The sequence below is a fragment of the Heteronotia binoei genome, chromosome 1 (assembly GCF_032191835.1).
Source record: "Heteronotia binoei isolate CCM8104 ecotype False Entrance Well chromosome 1, APGP_CSIRO_Hbin_v1, whole genome shotgun sequence".
Taxonomy (NCBI): domain Eukaryota; kingdom Metazoa; phylum Chordata; class Lepidosauria; order Squamata; family Gekkonidae; genus Heteronotia; species Heteronotia binoei.
This window is the reverse complement of record NC_083223.1, coordinates 96553772-96576116: the sequence shown is the minus strand read 5'-3', so window position 1 is coordinate 96576116 and position 22345 is coordinate 96553772. Positions and strand designations below refer to the sequence as shown.

The 22345-nt window shown below is 41.9% G+C and overlaps 1 protein-coding gene across 1 annotated transcript in view; it reads left to right on the top strand.

Moving 5' to 3' along the window:
* PREP (prolyl endopeptidase) overlaps positions 1-22345 on the top strand; it is a 129710-nt gene that overhangs the window by 98227 nt on the left and 9138 nt on the right. The window contains exons 11-12 of the mRNA XM_060237585.1: positions 11521-11657; positions 18883-18977. Coding sequence (XP_060093568.1) covers positions 11521-11657; positions 18883-18977 — 232 coding nt within the window. The remainder of the gene's footprint in view (positions 1-11520; positions 11658-18882; positions 18978-22345) is intronic.

Genomic DNA, 22345 nt, shown 5'->3' with positions numbered 1-22345 from the left:
TAGTTAATAAAATAGGTAAAAGACTAATTTGAATATGCTTTAAAGCTTAATTATTTATATAGAAAGAAAGTGGTGAGGACTAAACAAAACTGCATAACAATCTGAAAACCACATAGTAAAATATGAAGTCCTTTTAAAAACAAACAATAGCAAACTGCACAGTTGTTTGATGTTAATGTTTTGGGTAGCAGGCAGAGAAGATTTCCTGTTTTAGGCTTAGGAGAATCACCACTAATCTGGGCTGGATCAGAGGTCCCAGTATGAAACAGCTGTTGATGGCAGAAGGTGTAACTCCATTCATTGTACTGGTCCTCACTGCATCTCCCTACTGGGAGATAGTTAAGAGAACTTGGGCCTATTATACACAAGTGTTTTCCTTCACTTTCACTGTCCATGTCCATCAGGTTTTTGTCATTCTGCATTGATTTTCCTCCCTTCAGTGCTAAGTTTGCTTTCAGATCACTGTTTCCCTGGGTTTTCTGAGAGTGCTTTTGTGCCAATATTTTGCTTGTTTTGCTTCCAAGCCGAAGGTAATTCAAAAGCTTACAGATTCCCTTGGATTTTCGCCCCCTTTTGCCACCCCTTGAATCACTCCCCACCCACATCAAGGTAGTTTTGCCCATCCTCCCCATTTCCACCATCCTCCCCACTTCACTTCAAACTCCATTCCCCCCTTTATAATTATATATATATATATATATATATATATATATATATATATATATATATATATATATATATATATATATATATATATATATATATATATATATATATATATATATAATTTATTTTTACAAGCAGCTTGGGTCTGGCAACATGGGACTATCACTAGTCTCTGTTCTCTAATTAAAAAAATTAAAATGATGGGAGGAAAGTTTAAAAGGAGCTGTGTGAGCTTTACTTCCCTGCTGGCATTGACTTCAAAGGGGGATCAGAGAGGAGGCCAACAGCAGCAATCCCAGTTTTTTGGGGATTTTTAAGCATTTCAGTGCTGCATGCAAACAAAATAAAGGGGAGGAATCATCAGCATAGAATAAAATTGACATAAGATACAAAGAGATGGGTAGGCTAAAGCTTTGAAGACATTTTTTTCATTAATGCTTTAATGAAGAAAGGGGGGGGGGTTGGGGGGCATTTTGACAGTCTCTGGAAGGTTAACATTAAAATGGTGGCTGTGCCACATGGGTATTCTACGAACCACTGAACTTAAAAATCACTTGGGATTGATCCATTTGGAGGAAGAGTGCAATCTGCCCAGGATAGGCTTTAAAAAAAATTGCCAAGGTCACAACCAGTGTGCAGGATCAAATTAGACAATCACAAAGAGAAAACTGCACAAATTTGTAAGGATGGGCAGGATATTATTACCATGCAGCTGTGCTAGGGCATCAGCAAAAATGCCCCCCCCCCAAAAAAAATTACAATTTAGTGGCACAAGACTAAAAAGCTCTCCAGAGTTTTTTCTAGAGGATTCCTCTTCCATACAAATTACACCCCAGTACAAAGCATGGTGTAATTGCAGCTGACTTTGCACATGCACACACATTTTTTGCCAACAATCACAGCTTGTAGTGCCAGTGGGTTTTGCTGCACATTCTGTCCACTCAACATGTTTCTCCATATTATGAGACTCTTTCCCATTTTTCGCAGTGGCTGATAATACCGCAGAAAATCCCCTAGTGCTCTGTGATATGGAGCTTCACAGCTGCTTGTAATTTTTTTTAAAGTTTTATCAATTTCAGCACCGAGTTTTCCGCCTTTTCCTGCATTCCTTTCTGTTGCCTTTCATTCAGTGAACTAACACTAAAATGCACATGCAAAACCTGAACCACGAGGATTTAAATGGAAGGCGTTTGCTGGATGCTGCTGCACAGCTGTGATACGGCAATTGCATTTAAAAAAAAAACTTTGGGCACCATCCCCCACACGTCACAAGTGATGTCCCACTCCAATTTAGAAAAGTGCTTTTTAAAATTGTAGCTGCAGAATAAAACACACTGGAGGAAAAAGAATAGTGCGTAGGGCACAGAATCCAAAGTCAAGATTAAAGGCTTGTCGCTCTGAAAATTTGCAGTAAGATGTGCATGTGTAATGGGCCTTGAAGTGATGCAGTGCAGGCTAGGAGGAGAAGGTGTAACGGTGAAGTTGAGTTCATGCGTCCCGTATTTACTCTATAAATACTTCTGTGTTGGTTTTATGCTTTCCTTTTACTGCATATCCCTTGGCTGTTGGAGGTTTGGTTCTATAACTGCTTGCTGTCATAGTTGTCTGATATTAAACACTACCTTTCTCTCTCTCTCTCGGCTTGGCTTCGCGAACGAAGATTTAAGAAGGGTGCAATAGTCCACGTTTGCTGCAGGCTCGCTGGTGGCTGACAAGACCAATGTGGGACAGGCAGGTCCGGCCACAGCGGCTGCAGGGAAAAGTCTGATTTAGGGTTGGTCCTGTAGCAGTGCGATTCTTCCTCAATCTCCTTTTGTCCTCAAGACCAGCTATGCGTGCGTTCTCAAAGGAAGAGACAGCCTGGTGGATGGTGTGCCTCCATGCTTTGCGATCTGAGGCTAGGTCAGACCACTGGTGATGGTTGATGTGACAGGTGCTAAGGGATTTCTTCAAGGAGTCCTTGTACCTCTTCTTTGGTGCCCCTCTATTTCGATGGCCGGTGGAGAGTTCGCCATACAGGGCAATCTTGGGAAGGCGGTGGTTTTCCATCCTAGAAATATGCCCTGCCCAGCGCAGCTGCGTCTTCAACAGCAGTGCCTCGATGCTGGTAACCTCTGCCCGCTTGAGGACTTCAGTGTTGGTCACAAAGTCACTCCAGTGGATGTTGAGGATGGTGCGAAGGCAGCGCTGATGAAAGCGCTCAAGGAGTCGCAGGTGATGACGGTATAAAACCCACGATTCGGAGCCATAGATGAGGGTTGTCATCACAACCGCTTTGTAAACATTGATCTTTGTGCCTTTTTTCAGATGCTTGTTGCTCCACACTCTTTTGTGCAGTCGGCCAAATGCACGGTTTGCCTTTGCCAGCCTGTTGTCAATCTCCTTGTCGATCTTGGCATCTGAGGAGATGATGCACCCCAGGTAGCTGAACTGCTGGACTGTCTTCAGAACTGATTCACCCACAGTGATGCAGGGAGGGTGATAATCTTCCTGGGGTGCAGGCTGGTGGAGAACTTCTGTCTTCTTCAGACTAACTTCTAGGCCGAATAGCTTGGCAGCCTCTGCAAAGCAGGACGTCATATGCTGCAGAGCTGATACCGAGTGGGAGACGAGTGCAGCATCATCACTACCTTAATGAAAGGAATTTGACCTTAATTTCTCCATTTTTCTCTGGTGGTGTGTTCACATGAGAGACACTTTTTATTGTAAAGTTCTAGTTGAGAAAAAGAACAGGTTTTTTTTTAAACCTGATTAGTCCACTTTGTATCAAATCTTTTGACATTTGATATTTGCGTAAAATAAAAATCTTTTTTTTAAATCTTGGTTTAGCAAAAAAATTTTTAAAATGACTGTGCTTTCACTGCAGGACTCCTTTCTGAACCTTTTTTTTTTTTTAAAGGATTCTCTTCCTTTCCCCACTTGCCACCTAGTGAGTTTCTTCCCAGCAACCGTTTGCTACTAGACTGTTAGGCTCACTAACAAGGGATTTTTCTAAATGACTTGACTTCTGGCACTTAGCTTCTGCCAGCATGATGCTTCTTCTGACCCCCTGGGTGGGTGGTGAAATGAACTCTCCTGAAAGCCTCTTTGACTATTTTATAATGACTCCGCTATTTTCTGTCATTTGTTGAAGATCTGTATGCATCAGACATCCTTAACTGTACATAGAAGCCTTTCTATTACGCAGTAGTTTGGCCACCCATCCATCTTGCGTTAGCACAAGCTACTGCTCTTTCATTGGAGTAAATCAGTTTTAAGACAGTCTTGTGACAAATGGACATCCAACACATACCTGATTCCTGCAGTACAGATACAAACACAACCATCTATAGTCTAGAAAAAAAAAATCCTAAGATGTTTCTACTGCTTCCAGTTCACCTTTGACGTGCTGAATTGAGAAATGCTGGAAAAATGCCATTTGGACATTCTTTTAAAAGAGCTGTGTATGATTTCTTGTATTGTTGAACCATCATACCACATCCAATACAGCACCATAGCTGTATATATTTAACAAGTTGAAGGTCATTTTGTTTATTCCTTTATTTAAAAATACAAAAATGCCCATTGAGGCATTTGATGGTACAAGGGTACTGGTGATGTGGTTATTATCAGATATAAATTATTCTGTTGCTTTTTCTGTGGCAAAAAATTGTAGGGAAAATAATGAAATATCAAAAGAATAATAGTAAGGCATTATTTTAAACTATTTTCTGCTCAAGGTTATTGCTGTATGAGCAGAGAGAGAGAGAGAAGCATAGCTGTGGTGCAATCTCGCAAGAGCCCTTTGGAGTTCTGAGAGCAGTTGTGAGGTCCACCTCAAATGGCTGCCACAGGAAGCAGAGCCAGACACAAAAGAATCACATGGCAGTCTTGCTGAACACATTAAGCTCCCTTATTCAGAGCAACGGCATTGATTTGTCACGCTTGGTATTATCAGTACTTTGAAAGTATGGTCCATTGGTGTGCATTGATTTGCTTGGAGAGACTTGAAATGTTTTGGCATACATACCCAGAAATCTGAAATGGAGTTTTGAAGCTTGAAGAAGCAACTGTGAAACAAGGCATTAGTACATCCTTGTTGCAATGATTGGACTGCTGGCTGACTTATAAATTGGAATTTGGATTAACTGTGACATCAATCTTCTTCAGTTCATCATCGGACTTCTTGGCAAGAAAACAGCATTTGATTGCTTTAAGATTGAACTTAACCTCCAATGGTTTTCTTATGATGTTCCATTTTGTATGAGTAATTGCATTGACTTTGCCATGGGTGTGGTTTATATCAGTTTTTATAATACTGTTAGTGTTCATTTTTATTTGAGGCTGGTAATCACGGAAGCTTTGTGCTTTATCTCCTTATTCAGAGCAATGGCATTGATTTGTCACGCTTGGTATTATCAGTACTTTGAAAGTATGGTCCAGACACTGGGAGGGAGGACAGCAAGCTTGGATAAAGAAGGGGATGGGCCTCTACTCCTGAACCCTAATTTCATGTAATAGCCCAGCTCCCTGGAGTCTGAGCCTAACAAATTTCACACTCTGCTTTGCAAAAAAAGTACATGGCAACAATCAATCCGGTCACAAATGCCACACCATTCTCATCTCTACTACTTCATTTTATCCCACAGTGAGCACATGAAGCAGTTTTATTGAGTAAGATCAAGGTCTATTTTTTATTGAGTAAGATCAAGGTCTATTCTTTATTGAGTAAGATCAAGATTCTATTAAGGTCTCTCTTGGAACTCAGTTGAGTCCACTGGCCCAACTCAACTGAGCTCCCAGAGCGAGCTCTGAAGGCTTTTTTAGGCCTTATATGGGCAGGCCCCACCTAGAGGTGGACTCTGAAGGCCTATAAAAGCCTTCAGAGCTCACTCTGAGAGTCTAATTGTGTGAGTGGACTCAACTGAGCTCACTCTCAGAGCTCAGTCAGGCTAGGCATGGGCATGATTTAAATGCCTTCTGAGGTCAGGCCATGGGGATGGTGATGGATTCTAATGACATTTAGATGCCTTTCGGAACTCACTTCTGATCAGGTGCCAAAAGTATTTGCCTGCATGAACCCTTCCTGAATCTCACAGACCTCCATAGAGGCATGTTCTCCTGAACCCCTGGTTCAGGAACCATGAACTGGTTCAGTTCATGCTTGAACCTCAGTTTGTGGTTTGGTTCAAACCATACTAGGCAACTTAATTAAACAGAGAGTTCAGATCAGTTGTCAAGCTTGTTCTATTTAACCATTTGGTGTTTTACATTCAGAATCCTTTCAGCTACCAAAATAACCATTTCCATTTAGAAAAAAGGTCTTCTGTTATGTATTGTGTCTATGTATGCATTTGGATAACAGTATTGCACTTACCTGTAACTATTGTTCATTGAGGTATCTTTTGTGCAGGCACACACTGGAACTGTGCTTGCACAGGTGAGTCACTGGAGGCTGTCTTACAGCTATTCTGATATACGTTGAACACTCCAAGGGGGAGCCCCTCCCCTACAGAGCTCATTAGAGGCCATATTCCCCCCAATAGTCACATGCTCTGCAGGTAGTAGTTCCCCTCTCCCTTTGTTCTCCTGAGCTGCCTCAAGTGTCATGAATGTAATTCCATCCTATGAACAGTGGGGTAGGAGGGAGGGAATGTATGCCTGCACAGAAAACAAATTGATGAACAATAGTTACAGATAAGTGCAACATTGGTTTCATGTTCTGTCTTCTGTGCTGTCCCACATTGTGAAACCACAAAGTTTCTTACCTTGGAGCTGAAGTGAGTTTCAGTGGAACAAAGAGTGCAACATGCCTTTGCCAAAATCCTCCAAGGGAGTACCTCTCCAGAACACTGCTGATGCTACCTGCACCGTGTTGAATGCACCCGAAGCTTCAGAAGTACATAGTAGATTAGCTTGCTCCTACCCCAACCGAATAGTCAAGACTATCCATCTAGAAATGGTCTTTGCCAAGGTTGGCTTCCTCCTTGAGCTACCTGAGTAGCAGACAAAAAAAGTACAGGGATGGCCTGAAATCTTTTGTTCTGTCTAGGTAAAACAAAGACCTTTTTACATCTAAGGAATGTAGTATTTTTTTTTTGCCTCTGAAGGAGGAGGTGGGAAAAAATACTTTTCTGAGCAAGGTGGAAATTAGAGACCACCTTAGGTTAAAAAGGTAAACTGGATCTCAGAACTACATGGCTAGCATGGAACTTAATAAACGGATGATCAGCTCTCAGAGTTGCCAACTCTCCCACTCTTTTTGCTGATGTTATCGCCACCAAAAACATGACTTTGAAAGACAGAGTTGCAATCTACAGGAACTTAGTGGTTGGAATGGGGTTAACATAAATTGAGAGAGAACAACTGACAAGAACCACTGTGATACTGTAGGTGGCCATAGGAGAAACAAATTAAACAATCCTTTTGAAAAAATCTTGGACACAGAGTGAGAAAAGACCGTCCTGTCCTGGATCTTAGTGTGGTAGACAGATAACAGCTAAATATACCTTAAGGGAAGAAACCACCAAAGATAAGATTCTTTAAGCGACAGTAGGTATTCAGTTACCAGGGCAATATAATTTTCTGTGTAAACTCCCTGCATCCTGGGCCAGTCTGGAAAATGGACCCATTAACTCATATAAGACCTCCTAGTAGAAGACCTGTGAGCACTAAGAAGAACATTGACTACTTGTTGGAGAACTCAAGCAGGGATCATTCAGCAATCAAGCTGTCAACTTGAGCCTCCACGCCTCATGGTGGACCATAGAACCCCTGCAAAGTACATCTGCAGTTAAGGGGAGGTGTTTGCAGAGGACTTTAGATAATGATAGGAGGACTTAAAACCAGATTTATCTGGGCCAAACAGAAATGATCAGGATACACAACGTATGCTCCTCTTGGATTTTGGTCAATATCTTGTGGATAAGTGGAAATGGTAGAAAAGCATAAGTCCATTGAATCTGGAGTGTATCTCCTAGAGAGAGATTATCAGTATCTGCCCTATCTTTTCAGAATGGGATCATAGGAATGGCTTTGTGGTCACTATGACTGATATTTTTAAAATGATAAATGGATGGTAATGATATCAAATAAAGGAGTGACAATAGTATAATACAGACACAGTATTCATGTTTATCAGGCATATGTGTTTGGGTAGCATAATGATCACAATGCAAATGCTTAGGAAAATGAAACAATAATTAATGGGGCATGCTAAAGTGATATCTTCAGCAGTTTAACAGGATCTATTCCAACAATACAGAACAGCCACAATTTTTGCAACCAGCTTGTTTAAAGTTGTCTCTTCCCTCTTTCAATGTTATAGGGCACTGCTGTTACAGTTTGTAATTTTGTTCCAAGGTGACCATACTAAGACATTAGCAGCAAATGTCTCTTTAACTGGTTCCCATGTCACATCTGTTCACCATGAAAATTTAAGTCCTTATTATTTTAGCAAAGATGGAGTGAGAGAAATTTAAACTCTGAAGAGTAATGTCACTTTGAATTTTTAAACATTTTCCCATAGCATTGGTTGAGATTAGCTACTAAACTCTAAGTGAAAATACAAGATAGGGAGGTTTGAAACACTCATAATTAGAAAGGAAAGGACAAGCCATTTGCTGTTTAACATTTTAAAATCCCTAGATAACTATTTAAGTGACAAAACTTCAACTATACACTAAATTAACCATGAGGTTGGTTGGTTGATTCTCCTATTCCATTTTTTTTCTAGAATAGAACATGATTTGTAATTATTATCTCAATGAAAACTTTAAAACTTCCTTAAACCCTCTAAAATGCAGACCTTTGTACATAGGGTGACAATGGAAAGAAACCATACAGTGTCCAGAAGTGGAAGCCCTCCCACATTTGCATTTGTTTGCATGTAGGAAACGTGTTCTCCATATTGGAATCAATAGGGTCACCCACACATCCAAGAGATATGTATGCACATTAAAGAACACAGGTCTCTGAATCAGGGTGTATATGGAGATTGGGAGAAGCACCCCAGGTATGCAAGAGATTGTCCAGACATGTCTGAACTGCCAGTAGAGGGGGGGTGGGGATTGCAGGGTCATAAGGCATGACTGTCATGTCTCATCATACATCTATAAGAATTGCCAAAATTTCAATCAGTTCCTAGAGAGGTGCAGTGTCACTTCCAGGTATTCTCAGAAGCAGCATCACACCATTGGCTGACAGCCATTTTTTAATGTGATTCCCCCCCCCCGCCCACTACCATTCATGCCAGTGATGAGAAACACCAGCTGAGTGCCAGGGGGGGATCTCCAGTCCCCCACCAAATGGCTGGCAACACTAGGGGAAGCTGACAGATGGATTATTGCTCATCTAGAAGGCAACATGTTTATGACACACTCTAAAGACAGCAGTGTAGCTGATGCTCCTACTTCCCCTCTTCACATACAGTACTTTAGTTTCTATCACTTAATGTTGTAAATTCGTGAGGCATTTATCATTCTTCGCACTGTTCATGAAAATGTTTACTGAGGTGGAAAACCTGTAAAAATCAAGCGCTTTCAGGAATTGTCACCTGTGGGTTTGCAACATGGTGATTTAAAAGTAAAATGTCTAGAATGTATGACTCTTTTAAAGATCTATCTTTTGCTCCCCTTGCTTCTGAAATATTTTCTGTTTGTACAGCTGTGATTGACAAACTAATCTGATATGCCATAATGGTATTTGCTGCTTAATTTTACCAGCAGTATGCATGATGATATACTTGTTAAATATCATGTTGTAGAGAGGATCGTATTACTGTTGGAGTGTAAAAATAACTCTTGCCCAGCTTTCTATGTGACCTACTGGAATGATAGTTGATGCTTGCTTGGACAGCAGATCAGAAACACAAATAGCATTGCTTTCTCTTTCTATTTCTCCTCCATTGGGAAAATCCACATAGTAATTTAAAGTGTTGGTTTTCAAGCTCTAAACAACCCAGGTCCTCTAAAAAGAAGTTGCTGTCATCACTGCTTTCCCACTCACTAAAGTCATCTGGAGAGCTCTAATCCAGCTTTCCCTGTAGGATAGCATCATTGTGAGCAAGAAGACAGAGCCTGTAGAGTAATAGCTGAAATGTTATGTATTTCCTGTTCAGGGGAAGTCCTCTTTTGCTTTCCTTTAAAGGGCAAATGAAACATTTTCATTAAACATCTATCTCCTTTAGGAAATAAACTTGTCCTGGTCTCAATTTGGAAAATGATGATGAGATAATAGTGCTGTTATTTCTGTATAGATATTGTTTAACTGCTGGAAGCCTCGTTTGCCTTGTGTTACAAAATGTTTAGGTATTTTGACAAAAAGCTCTGTAGTGCAGAATTTGAGTTGGCTTTGTTTAGTTCTTGTAAAGTTCTTTTTTTAAAAAAAATGCTTCTAAATACAGTGATAAAAACCATTGGTGAAAGGTAGTAGCCTTCCTAGTAATCTATGGCAGTGGTCCCCAACCTTTTTGGCACCAGGGACCGGTTTTGTTAGGGTTGCCAAATCCAATCCCAGAAATATCTGGGGACTTTGGGGGTGGAGCCAGGAGACTTTGGGGGTGGAGCCAGGAGACACTGGGGTGGAGCTAGGGGGAGGGGGGAAACGGCGCCGGGGAGCGTGGCGAGCCGCCCCACAGCTGCCGCCTCTGCTCCGCTCGCCATGGCTGCTCCTCTGAGATGGGCTCAGCCTGAGCCCATCTTGGAGGAGCAGCCACGGCGAGCAGAGTAGAGGCGGCAGCGGTGCGGCGGCCTCGCCCGCTCTGCCTCTGGGATAGAAGCGGAGGGGGGGTGGAGGCGGGCCGGGAACGTGGCGAGCCACAAGTCCGGGTCCTAGAAGGGCCCAGATTCACGGCTCGCCATACTCCTCGCCTGCCTCACCCTCCCCTGCGCTGCTGCCGCCTCTTGGCTGCTCCTCCGAGATGGGCTCAGCCTGGGCCCATCTCGGAAGAGAAACTGCGGTGGGCGGGGAGGGGGCGGCAGCAGCGCGGCGGCCTCGCCGGCTCCACGATCCGGCGGCTCGGCGCCGTTTCCCCCCTCTCCCCCCGCTTCCATTTTTTGGGGGAGCAGGGGAAGAGGGTGGAAATCTTGGGGTTCCCCGCCAGGGCGGAAGGGTTGGGAAGCCTAGGTTTTCCACGGACTGGGGGAAGACATATGGTTTCGGAATGATACAATTGTGCACTTTATTTTGGTGTGGTGGTTAAGTGTGTGGACTCTTATCTGGGGAAACTGGGTTTGATTCCCCACTCCTCCACTTGCAGCTGCTGGAATGGCCTTGGGTCAGCCATAGCTCTCACAGAGTTGTTCTTGAAAGGGCAGCTTCTGGAAGAGCTCTCTCTCAGCCCCACCCACCTCACACGGTGTCTGTTGCGGAGGAAAAAGATAAAGGAGATTGTGAACCACTCTGAGATTCGGAGTGGAGGGCAGGATATAAATCCAATATCATCTTTATTATTATTATTATTACTACTACATTGTAATGTATAATGAAATAATTATACAACTCAAGGCCCAGTTGCTAACAGGCCACGGACTGGTACCGGTCCACAGCCCGAGGGTTGGGGACCCCTGATCTTAGGGGTATGGCTACATTAATCTGTGTATTAGCATGTAGGAAATGGACCTGGGAGTACTGAATGCATTGCAAATATGATAAAGGAAGACTTCATCCCTGACTTTTGACCTTTCAGAATGCCGAACTAAATAGACTGTGGTCTGAGCTTGCAAAGTAGTTCTTACATCCTGATGGTGTCTAGTAATCAAAAGTTTCAACTTGTTCACTTGCTTTCTTGGATGAAGTGGGGTTTCTGCCTGCAGATAGAATTTCTTGAAAATTCACTTTCTATTTTGTAATTTATTCCCGCCATCTCTGTTTTAGGTTTTCTATCCTAGCAAAGATGGTACTAAGATCCCAATGTTTATTATCCACAAGAAAGGAATAAAATTAGATGGGTCTCATCCTGCATTTCTTTATGGTTATGGTGGGTTCAACATATCTATCACACCAAGCTACAGGTGAGCAGATTTGGGGACTATATTATCCTTTTATTGCTGTATGTTAAAATTTTTGCTGTATGTTAAAATCTGCTTTTTCTGTTGTTTATGCTTATAGCTTATGCCAATAAAAGAACTGAACTGATATTGTATTATAAACATTTATCAAAGTAATAAAATGCACCAGCAATCTTAGAATGAGTGAACATTTTATTATGGAGGTTTAATTTGTGACTAACAAATATTGACGTGAACTGATACTAAACCAAAGAGAATAGCATTTCTCACAATGCTATTTGTTCACTTCAAAAGTGAACTAGCATGCTCCTCCGCTCTTCAGAAGGTTTAGGTAGCTAGACCAGTTTTTCTTAAAACAAGAGATTTTAGGGTCTACTAGTGAGGATCCACAAGAACTTGTGGGGGGGGGGTGCATCCCTTCCCCTTCCTTGCTTCCTTCCCTCTTCCTCCTTCTTGAACAGTCTTTCTGCTCTTTCTCTCCCTCCCCTTAGTTGTCAGTCTTCTCCCATCTCTGTTGCCCCCATCCTTTCTCTGTCATTCAACCCCTCTTTCTCAGTTAACCTACCACCCAATTCCTTCTTTCCTTCTATTCCCTTTATTTATCAACCTATTTCATCCTTTCTGCCATTCCCTTACCCCCATGTCTTTTGTTTTCCACTTTTTCTCCATCCGTCAACCCAACCTTTGCTGCTCTCCCCATGACCACCCACTCCTGTTATTCCACTGACCCCCACCTTTGTGGCTTTGCTTATATACCCCCACCCTTGCTGCTCTCCCCACCCATCCTCCCTGGCACTCCTCTCACTCCTGCCTTTGCAGCTCTCTTTGTCTACCCCCCCCCCTGGGTATTCCACCACTCCCTTCCCATTCACTTTCCCCATCCTTGCTGCTCTCCCCACCTACCATCCAACAAGTGGGCGGTAGGCTGCTGGCTTGGGGAGGGCAGCAAAAGTCAGAGGAGGAAGAATCACATGCAACCATCTGCTGTGGTTCCTGGGTTGTTGTGCCATGCTGCTACTAGGGCCAGCACAGTTCTCACACTGCTGCATTGCTGACACTGGGCTAGGGTTGCCAAGTCCAATTCAAGAAATATCTGGGGACTTTGGAGGTGGAGCCAGGAGCAAGGATGTGACAAGCCTTATTGAAGTCCAAGGGAATTCTGGCCATCACATTTAAAGGGACTGCACACCTTTTAAATGCGTTTCTTCCATAGGAAATAATGAAGGATAGGAGCACCTTCTTTTAGTGCTCATAGAATTGGACCCCCTGGTCCAATCTTTTTGAAACATGGATGCTATACTGAAGATTTGGTGCCTCTACCTCAAAAAACAGGCCCCCCCCAGATATCCACGGATCAATTCTCCATTATTTCCTATGGGAATAAGTCTCCATACAGGATAATAGAGTTCCCAGCAGACATTTCCCTCCCCTCCCCCCCCATTTTCTGATGATCCCGAAGTGGGGGGAGGGCCTCTAAATCAGGGGATCCCCTGCCCCCACCTGGGGATTGGCAACCCTACACTCCCAGTCTTCTGCACTTCTACCGCTGGGTCCAGTGTGGCTTCTTGGCTGCCACAACTCCACTGCTAGACTCAGTATGCCTCCTGGGCTGCTGTGCCACCATTGGACGCAGCATGCCTCCCAAGCAGTTACACCACCATCACCAGGCACCATCAGATCCTGTGTCTCCATCACTGGGCCTAGTGCAGCTCCCAGCCTGTTGCACTTCCAGCATTGGGGCCAGCATGGCTCCTTACCTGTCAGGCCCCTTGAAGTAGGTGTGGGGTTTTTTTGTTGTTTTTTGTTGTTTTTTTTTAGGGGGGGTGGTTAACCCCTCATGTGTTTTTTAAAGTTAGATTTTTTTCTGCAAACCCCAGTGAGTGCCTTCTTGAAAGAACTGTTTAGTCTTCCTGTAGCCCCAATCTGCAGATTTAGCTATCCACAGATGGAGGCCACGGATGGCTTAATAGTATACAGATTTCTTCTGTAATGAAACTAGACAAACTTGAGAAGATCAGAATTCATTTACAGGACTGTGGGAGTACATTACATTTTTCTCACAGTAGGAATATATTTCTGATAAGAAATCATGAGGAATAGCCTGAAGCATGGGGAGGAATTTAAATTTACATTTGTGTCTAAATGGCACCTCTGGACTATACCATGAATAAAGACCTGAGAGATCTGTTGAGCCACATGGCAAAGTAGAAATTTTAAACTCAGTAAGTAACAAAGCAGTAGAAGCCCTACTTAATTTTCCAAAAAATTAGATCAGTGGTCTGATACTATTAAGTGTATTCCTAAGAGTCTTCTTTGAGGAATGACCGTAAATCTTTATGTATGCATTCCTGACCAATGGCTAACAATTTGCAGTTTGTCAGCCATTGACAGAGAAAATGGCTTCCCTGCTGCTGAATTGAATTGAAAGTTGCTTTCAGGTCTATGCAGAGGTTCTGCCTACATATTATCCATGCTCTTGTCTTGATATTTTCCTTCCTCCTTGACTTTTATCCCTTCATTTTTAGTCACTGGCAAAATAAAATGTTTTCTTCCTTCTTAAAATCTTCAGTCTTGTAAACTGAATATCCCAAATGTAATTAATTTGCACCTAAGTACAGAATCAGAGTTTCTTCGGCACAATAGTTGGATTTTTAAAAAAAAAAAAATGTGCAGAAGTTATGAAGCTGCCTTCTTTCCCATGTAAGGCTCCATTGGCAACAGGGTGGCCTTTTGGCTAAGGGAGACCTGGCTTCAAATCTCTGCTCTGCCATAGAAGATTGCAGGGTGATCCTGGGCCAGTCATGCACACTCAGCCTAATCTACATCACAGGTGACTGTGAGTATAAACTAGAGGAGAGGACTCAGGGTCACCATTGGGGATACAGGTGGGATAGAAATGAAAGCAAATAAATAAATTCAGAGGGAATCTGTTCTCCAAGCATGTAGCATGGTTGTTGTCAGTACCATTGTGGAACTCTGTTTATATTGTAGAAAGTATCAGATTGCAGGAACTGGTGATAGCAGAAGACTTTGTACCATCCACAGCCAAAGTTTTCTCTTTGCCTAGTTAATGTTTCCATTTTCTCATCATGTCTTCTCCAGCAGCCACTCACTCAACTATGCTCATATAGATTCGATCTGACAATAAAACCCAAATATATGAATCATAGGTACAGAAGTAGAAATCAAAATGTCTGCTTCAGGAGATGGCAAAGTGGGTTTTAAAACTTGCATAGCACTCTGGCTTCATATCTCTTTCCAGCTTAATAATTGACCTCAGCCAGAGGATCGGAAAACATCTTTGTCTTTAGCTACAGAGATATTGATGTACATAGAAAACAGAATACATTCAGGCTGTGTGTCAGTCTTTTTTTGTAGAGTTTAGCATGCCATAAAGTATTCCTAGCAGTTCAGAATGAAAGACCTATGATAGCCTGTGGCTCAGGAGGTACAAATCATAACCTTATTTTAACTGTGCACTGTTAGTGCTAAGAGGTGGGGAAGATTGAGATGTTTGGTTTTGACCACTAGTGCCACATGCATTTGGCTAGGAAAAATCTCCATGAGAATTGAGAAGAGTGTGATGGGAGAAAGTCCAGATAGAAAAGGCTGAGGGCTGGAAACCTTAGGAGAGGTGAATCCACTTTGACTGGATTTGTTTTGTCTTTAAGGCTAGTACTCAGCTTGTGCACTGAACTCTTTCAGGCTGCCTCTAGCTAGGTCCTGACCATATACCAGAATTTCAAATGTAAACTGTTAAGAGAATAAAGTCAAAAGATGCCAAGGATGTGGGGAATGCAGTAAACTGGAGTTTACTGGGCAGAAGAAAGGGAGCAGAGTAACAAGTTTGCACCTGAGCCTGTAATGGGGAGGGTGGGATACAAATCTAAACAAATAAATAAAATAAAATAATTGCAGATCTGATGGAATAGTAAAGAGTACTGAAGATATTAAATCATGATTTGGAATAAGTATCCAAAGATTCTGTCTACTTTATTTGCATGCCATCTCTTTTTTAGGTAGTTCAGGTTAGTATACATGGTTCTCCCTTTCTCTGTTGTTATTATTATGGCAACCCTAAAAGGATAGCATAAGCTGACAGCATATGATTGGGCCAAGGTCACTCAGTGAGTTTCATGGTTGAGTGAGATTTGACTTCAGGTCTCTTGCTAAAAATGCAAGTAAAACAATGAAACTGTAGGGAAACTATGAAGTGTTTTCTGTTCTATTCTTGTTGTGCATTATTGCTATTATCCAGGCATCCATTGATTTCCAGGCTTATTTGACAGCAGACCTTTCTCTTACAATTTCACGTTTTTGATCATTAATTCTAAATGTCTTGGTTAATAACTGTATTTAAAAATGATTAATGATTCAGACTTCTTCCTAATGAGCTGCAGAGCTCTTATTTTCCTCTGCATTGAAGACTTAAAAGGTTAGGTAGTGGAAATTAAACATTTTTCTGTATATAACAGGTGGACACCGTATCTGAAGAAATGTGCTTGCACACGAAAGCGTATACCTTGAATATAATTTTGTTGGTCTTAAAGGTGCCACGAGACTCAAATGTTGTACAGGTGGACCACATGTGAACAAGAAGGAATCAAGAAACTTGTAATACTTTTTAACAAATATATATTAGCATGTGTCAATAATATAAACATAGGGAGAAAGAACATAATTCTCTACCATAAAGTGACTTACAAATATAGTTTTTTAAAAAATAAAGTACAGGTTCCTTCCCTCCTCTCCCTTTTTCTATGTCTGGCAATATAGTTTTTTAATAATCTTTTACTAATAATAATAATAATAATAATAATATATTTTATTTATATTCCGCCCTCCCCGCCGAAGCAGGCTCATGGTGGCTCACAACATGTAAAACTTACAATTTACAATATAAAACATTTTCCAAAACAATATAGGTAATTTACTAATTAAAACCATTACAATTAAAAACATAAAATTACAATAAAAATTAACATTTTCAGTGCTATACTCTAGATGTTCTCCTCGGTAGTTTATGATGGCCGAATATAATGGATCAATCCACAAGTTAGTGAAGGCCATTTGAAAAGGGTTAGTCTTGCAGGCCCTGCGGAATTGATCAAGAGTGAGATTTGACTTCAGGTCTCTTGCTAAAAATGCAAGTAAAACAATGAAACTGTAGGGAAACTATGAAAGAGGTAAGGATGATACAAAGACTAGTAAAAAAAAGTACAAGCAACATAACTGAAGAAAATTATTTCTTAATTTTCACCTTAAAAAAAGAAATTCTAAGAATATCCTTAAGAGGTGATTTTCATCTCATTTTAAAAAGGTTTCCTATGTTTGACAATCAGTTTATCTACCCATTCACAAATATCTGTGGACAGACTGAGATTTTCATTTGAAGACAATGATGTTTCTAGTTGCTAGCCCCCACCCCACCCCCAGTAATCAATTCTGTGTCCTGTGGGACTGAGTGCTAAAAGCCTTTACTCAACAGCAAAGATTTGTAGATTAAAGTTGATGTTTAGATTCATATATAGTGTCAAACTCATGACCTATCTTAACTGCGGTTAATGTGTAAAAGTAAGATTTGGCTTGTGGGCACACATTCAAACCCATAGTTTCCTTAACGAATATTAGTTTCATCATCTTCGCTGTTTCCCCAGTTCATCTACTGAGAACTGATTGGTATCCTCACCTTTTTTTGTTTTTTAGCAAAGACTAATGTTCAGGAGTAGGATTATGATAAAACATCCATGTTTGTATGTTACACTGACTGCTATTAGGACTTATAAATTTAGTTCAAACTGTGTTTTTGTGTATTAAAATATTTATAGCCCACTCTCCCCTTGTGGTTCAAGGCAGCTCACAATTCCAAGATTTAAAGCATTCAGATACAATGAAGCTCCATTAACTCTCTTTCCCCAAGAAAATGCCTGCAAATTAAACCCTATTAAAAAGCCCTCACAAATAAAAAGGCCTCACAGTTATTCTTGACCTCCTCACCAACTCAAAGGGCTTGTTCCAAAAGATGAGAACCATTATAAGAGTAAGAATGTGTTCTGATAGATGCCAAGCAAGCCACCTTAAGCAGGAGAACAACTAGAAGGAGGCAATTAGAAGACCTCAGTTGCCACAGGGGGATACATAGGAAGAGGTAGCCCTACAGATACTTATTTTATATATCTTATTAATATGTGTATTCCGAGCCATGAAGAGTTTGAATTGAACTCTGAGATAATTTGGCAGTGAACATAGCTGCTAATAGGCAAGATGTATTCCCATCAGGTATTCCCTGACAATAGTCAGCTTTTCTCTGTTCTGAACACATGGTGAAAGAATATAACTCATGTCCTAGTATTAGATAAAATCATTACATTGTGTTTTGCAGAAATACAAGATAGTGATCCAAAGAAAACAGTTATTTCATTTAATTAAATGGATTATGTCCAAATTCTGGTGACCTGATTGTCATCTAACCATGAAGAGCTGACCCCAGTCTAGTAACACTGTGCTTCTCTCCTGTAGTTTCTAAACAAATAGGAAGATACTAGAACTTGAGTGAGTGGCCTTAATTACATGATCTTGATTCCCACCCCCCCTTGCCTTGTTTATACACACTTGGGAGCTGTCCATCATCTTAGTTCTCTGAAGAGCTATCACTCAGGAAGAAAGTAGATCTTGGAGTTTGTTTTGGTAAATGAAGAGTTTGCTGCCAAATTTGACCTATATAGAAATTTGAAGGAGAATGGCATCAAAGGGATTGTAATTAATAAGGACTTTTTTTGGACGCTGCATTAATTCATATAAATGTGAGCGGAATTCTCCTTGAGGAGGGAAAAAACCACACTAGAATGTCTAGTCCAGCCACCTGTTTCACAAAGCAGCCAGTGAGCTGCACAAAAGCTAAGCCATTCCCCTGATGGCTCTCCTAGGACTAGTATTCATAGGCTTTCTGCCCCTAAATATGAAGAATCCTTTGAATTACTATTACTAGTAGATACTGATGGATCCTATCCTCCATGAATCTGTCTTAAAGCTATTTATGCTTATGGCCATCACTGTATCCAGCCTCTGATCTTTGCTGCTAATCTTAGAAAAGCAGGAGAAGCTTCACTTTGATATTTTCGTGTTAACAGGAACAACGTTGTTTAACGGATATAGCTTGGCTACTGTAGAATAGTAGGGGTCTTGCACTGAAAATATTTACCTATCAATTATCTCTCTATATTTGCAGTGTTTCAAGACTTATTTTTATAAGGCATCTTGGTGGTATTCTAGCTGTAACTAACATCAGAGGAGGAGGTGAATATGGGGAGACCTGGCACAAAGGTAATGATTTCTTCTTGTCATTTCTGCAACTACCCATGCTAAGTAGCTCCAAGATGGTTGTTTGTACCTTAATTTGTAGTTGCAGCAAAAACTCATTTAAATTACATAGTGAAATTATCTTTTTCTCTGAGGTATCTTTTCCCAAAGCCATTTTGAACCATCTCTGGAAAAGTTGTAGTTTTGCACTGCCCATGTTATTCTTTCAGAATTCTGATCAATGTCATTATTTTCATTTGCACAGTGAGGCTTGTTCGGAGTGTTTCCCAATAATTGAAAGAAGAGAATCTGATGATTTTCATAAAGAGAAACCACTCATGGTAGCATGTGCACAGTAGTATTCTTCAAGACTAGGAGCCCTTCAGTAATAGAAATTAACTATAGCACTCTAATGAGTTTTTAACAAAATTTACCCTGATTTGAAAGGGCTTTGTTTTCCTCCAATTTCCTAGCTTAATTTCTGCACCAGTCCATGTATTGGTTCTGCTTGGAAGTCTGTTGTTTGTTAATTTCATAGACAGCTATTTCTGAGGTTCAGAGAGTTTAGAATTGCTTAGATGTCATGGAAAGGATCATAGTTAACTGGAACATTAAAAGAATTTCTGAAATCAGGTTTTATTAATCTACAAGGAAAAAATAAGTTCTTAAAGGTAAATGGCTTCTTGTGCAAGTATTTACATAATATGTATATTCATGATATACATCAAGTAATAACATAATTTTTAGAATGCAGTATATGTTACGGATCATTGTTTCAACAAATAATCAGTTTTTTATGTCTGTTTATAGTAATTAATGTAAGTCTAATATTCAGTTTATACAAGCTGATATTGCTCTTTAATGAATATAAGACATAGGAATCAATGTTGGGTGGTTTATTTTTTGTGTGGCACAGGAAAAGCCCAGCAGAAACTCATTTGTATATTATGCCACACCCCCTGGTGTCACCAAAAGTGACATCACTCATTCAATAGGTTACTTTCCACATATTGACAAAGAACAGCACAATGTCATCAACTGCATTTCATGGATGTGTGTTCTCACAGCCCATGAAAGACCTTGTTTCACCCCCCCTCCAAAAAAAACCCACAGCTGGAGAGAGAGCCATGTGTGGTGGAGCAGGCAGCAGCAAGCCCAGCGTCTCCTGGGAAGGGGCACTCATGGGCAGCTCCAAGTCTCTTGCTCCCTTTCAAGCCTGTTGGAGGCTGGAGGCAGTAGAGAAGATGGAGCATGTGGTCTGGGAGTGCATGGCTGCCTAGTGCCTTCCCTCTGCCGGAGACCGTTTTTTGTGCCAGAGCTCTGGCCAAGCCAGCTAAAACTACCGTATGTCACAGAAGTGAGTACACCCCCTCACATTTTGTAAATATTTAAGTATATCTTTTCATGTGACAACACTGAAGAAATGACACTTGGCTAAAATGTAAAGTAGTTAGTCTATAGCTTGTATGACAGTGTAAATGTGCTGTCCCCTCAGAATTATGCAACACACAGCCATTAATGTCTAAACTGCTGGCAACAAAAGTGAGTACACCCCTAAGTGATAATGTCCAAATGGGGCCCACAGTGTCACCACCATTTTGTGTGGCCACCATTATTTTCCAGCACTGCCTTAACCCTCTTGGGCATAGAGTTCACCAGAGCTTCACAGGTTGCTATTGGAGTCCTCTTTCACTCCTCCATGACGACGTCATGTAGCTGGTGGATGTTAGAGACCTTGCACACCTTCACCTTTTGTTTCAGGATGCCCCACAGATGCTCAATAGGGTTTAGGTCTGGAGACATGCTTGGCCAGTCCATCACCTTTACCCTCAGCTTCTTTAGCAAGGCACTGGTCGTTTTGGAGGTGTGTTTGGGGTCATTATCATGCCGAAATACTGCCCTGCAGCCCAGTCTCCGAAGGGAGAGGATCATGCTCTGCTTCAGTATGTCACAGTACATTGGCATTCATGGTTCCCTCAATGAACTGTAGCTCCCCTGTGCTGGCAGCACTCATGCAGCCCCAGACCATGACATTCCCACCATCATGCATGACTGTAGGCAAGGCACACTTGTCTTTGTACTCCTTACCTGGTTGCCGCCACACACGCTTGACACCATCTGAACCAAATAAGTTTATCTTGGTCTCATCGGACCACAGGATATGGTTCCAGAAATCCATGTCCTTAGTCTGCTTGTCTGCAGCAAACCGTTTGCGGGCTTTCTTGTGCATCATCTTTAGAAGAGGCTTCCTTCTAGGATGACAGCCCTGCAGACCAATTTGATGCAGCGTGCGGCGTATGGTCTGAGCACTGACAGACTGACCCCCCACCCCTTCAACCTCTGGATATGATGCTGAGCACAGGCACTCAACTTCTTTGGTCGACCATGGCGAGGCCTGTTCTGAGTGGAACCTTGGCCACCGTGCTTCTGCTCAGTTTCAGGGTCTTGGCAATCTTCTTATAGCCTAGGCCATCTTTATGTAGAGCAACAATTCATTTTTAAGATCCTCAGAGAATTCATTGCCATGAGAGGTGCCATGTGAAATTTCCAGTGACCAGTATGAGGGAATGAGAGCGATAACCTGCTCCCGCTTCGCTCTCTCTCTCTCTTCTCTCGGCTTGGCTTCGCGAACGAAGATTTAAGAAGGGTGCAATAGTCCACGTTTGCTGCAGGCTCGCTGGTGGCTGACAAGACCAATGTGGGACAGGCAGGTCCGGCCACAGCGGCTGCAGGGAAAAGTCTGATTTAGGGTTGGTCCTGTAGCAGTGCGATTCTTCCTCAATCTTCTTTTGTCCTCAAGACCAGCTATGCGCGTGTTCTCAAAGGAAGAGACAGCCTGGTGGATGGTGTGCCTCCATGCTTTGCGATCTGAGGCTAGGTCAGACCACTGGTGATGGTTGATGTGACAGGTGCTAAGGGATTTCTTCAGGGAGTCCTTGTACCTCTTCTTTGGTGCCCCTCTATTTCGATGGCCGGTGGAGAGTTCGCCATACAGGGCAATCTTGGGAAGGCGGTGGTTTTCCATCCTAGAAATATGCCCTGCCCAGCGCAGCTGCGTCTTCAACAGCAGTGCCTCGATGCTGGTAACCTCTGCCCGCTTGAGGACTTCAGTGTTGGTCACAAAGTCACTCCAGTGGATGTTGAGGATGGTGCGAAGGCAGCGCTGATGAAAGCGCTCAAGGAGTCGCAGGTGATGACGGTATAAAACCCACGATTCGGAGCCATAGATGAGGGTTGTCATCACAACCGCTTTGTAAACATTGATCTTTGTGCCTTTTTTCAGATGCTTGTTGCTCCACACTCTTTTGTGCAGTCGGCCAAATGCACGGTTTGCCTTTGCCAGCCTGTTGTCAATCTCCTTGTCGATCTTGGCATCTGAGGAGATGATGCAC